The sequence below is a fragment of the Saccostrea echinata genome, unplaced genomic scaffold (genome assembly GCF_033153115.1).
Source record: "Saccostrea echinata isolate AGI-Se365-2 ecotype Australia unplaced genomic scaffold, CSIRO_AGI_Sech_v1 ptg000054l, whole genome shotgun sequence".
NCBI lineage: Eukaryota > Metazoa > Mollusca > Bivalvia > Ostreida > Ostreidae > Saccostrea > Saccostrea echinata.
Genome location: NW_026889803.1, coordinates 38,935,612 through 38,937,500, shown reverse-complemented (window position 1 = coordinate 38,937,500; position 1,889 = coordinate 38,935,612). Strand labels below are relative to the sequence as shown.

Below are 1,889 nucleotides of genomic sequence, written 5' to 3'. Positions count from 1 at the left end.
ATCTGGTAAAGAACAGCATGGCCAAAGTTACTCAGGTGAGCAATGTGGCCCATGGGCCTCTTGTTGAAAAATGTTTTTGAAAATTTGTATTATTCATCATATCTTCTTAGTTTATGCTTCAAAACATGGTTGACATCTTTATTATAAAATTTTTTTTCAATAGTGCCAATATGATTAAAGACCTTGGATGTGAATGGGTTATTCTGGGACATTCAGAGAGGAGAAATGTTTTTGGAGAATCTGATCAGGTACTGCTTACTGTAACAATTTATAGGCTGGACTGACTCTCGTGTTTGAATCCTAGAATTTATACGTAATGTTTCATGGCATTCTCATGTCCAAGAAATTTAATCCAGCTCAGTCTGAGATGAATATGTTCTATTTCCACCATAGAAGAGTTATAAATCTTATTGCGCTCTTATGTGAAAAAGTTGGAAAATGTACAAATCTCGCGGGATTTCAGGGACAATCAAAATTTTTGTGTTGAGTATTCTTTAGATTCATGTGAAAGAGCAAAGGAATTCAACTGGGAATGAGTTAACAGATACATGTAGGTGTTTTTACTGGTTTTTAATATAAACAGACTAAAAGCTTATTGTAATTTTTCAGCTGATTGGTGAGAAAACAAAGTACGCACTCAGTCAGGGTGTGAAGGTGATTGCCTGTATTGGGGAAAAGCTTGAGGAGAGAGAAGGTGGAAAAACCGAGGAAGTGGTTTTCAGACAAACTCAAGCCATTATTGGTATGTAAAGGGGACACCCTCCCTAAATATGATTAGTAAACGTTAAGTAAATTACTTTAAGATGAATAAAATAACGGATTAGACAAAGAACTGCTCTTTCCTTGCAGAAAATATATCGGCAGACCAGTGGGTTAATGTAGTGATAGCTTATGAACCAGTGTGGGCCATTGGGACAGGGAAAACGGCAACACCAGAACAAGCTCAGGAAGTTCATGAAAAATTACGAGCCTGGTTAGCAGAAAAGGTGTCAAAAGAAGTAGCAGCTGCTGTTCGAATTATCTATGGTGGTAAGTAATGCCAAATAAGTAGAGATGTTTTCCAAAGTGAATTGCATATTATTTGTACTTCTGTATACCTTTTCAAAATTTTTCAAGTACTTTGGATATTGATCATCCCTCTTTAAAGAGGCAAACATGAAACACAAGAATAAAAGAAAGTGTAAACAATAAGGGATACTAACAGAGTTTTTATTTTCAGGATCTGTTAATGCCGCTAACTGCAAAGACTTAGCTTCTAAACCTGACATTGATGGCTTTTTAGTTGGAGGGGCTTCCCTTAAGCCAGATTTTGTACAGATTGTCAATGCCAGACAAAAGTGAGAGCCATGCCATATTGTTTAGGAAGTTTTATAGCAGAAAGTTATTTAATAAGTTTAGCAGGTTTTGCCCTCATTTCATTGTTAGATTCTATGAAACAGCACTGTTACAGACTTATCACTTTTCTGATTTCCTGTTATTGATATAGAAGTGCTACAGAAGTGCTACTGTTTTGTGTTACTTTCTTGTGTCAATACTGAAGTAGAAGTATTGTTTAATTATGGCTACTGGTGAGTACAGGTGTATTTGTTTCAAGTGTATACTTATTTTTAATTGTAAACCCACAATGCTTTTAACAAGAAATAAATATCAAGCAAGCAAAATTTGTTATTTGTCAAGTTAGCAAACTTGTTTCCAAGTTCTCTTTTATGTAAGTGACAAAATGAGCAGTCTCACTTGGTAATGTTATAGACGTGTGAAATATTATCAATTTACAGGTATACCTGGCATATATATATATATATATATATATATATATATATATATATATATATATATATATATATACATGTATATATATACATGTATATATATATATATATATATATATA

At 33.5% G+C, this 1,889-nt stretch overlaps 1 protein-coding gene across 1 annotated transcript in view; it reads left to right on the top strand.

Annotated features, from left to right (window-relative positions):
* The window catches only part of LOC133172310 (triosephosphate isomerase-like), a 6,085-nt gene extending 4,593 nt beyond the window's left edge, over nucleotides 1-1,492 (top strand). Inside the window, exons 3-6 of the mRNA XM_061307172.1 lie at nucleotides 164-248; nucleotides 610-742; nucleotides 850-1,029; nucleotides 1,220-1,492. Of these exons, the coding sequence (XP_061163156.1) occupies nucleotides 164-248; nucleotides 610-742; nucleotides 850-1,029; nucleotides 1,220-1,341 (520 nt within the window). The 3' untranslated portion in view covers nucleotides 1,342-1,492. The remainder of the gene's footprint in view (nucleotides 1-163; nucleotides 249-609; nucleotides 743-849; nucleotides 1,030-1,219) is intronic.
* Nucleotides 1,493-1,889: the final 397 nt, after the last annotated feature.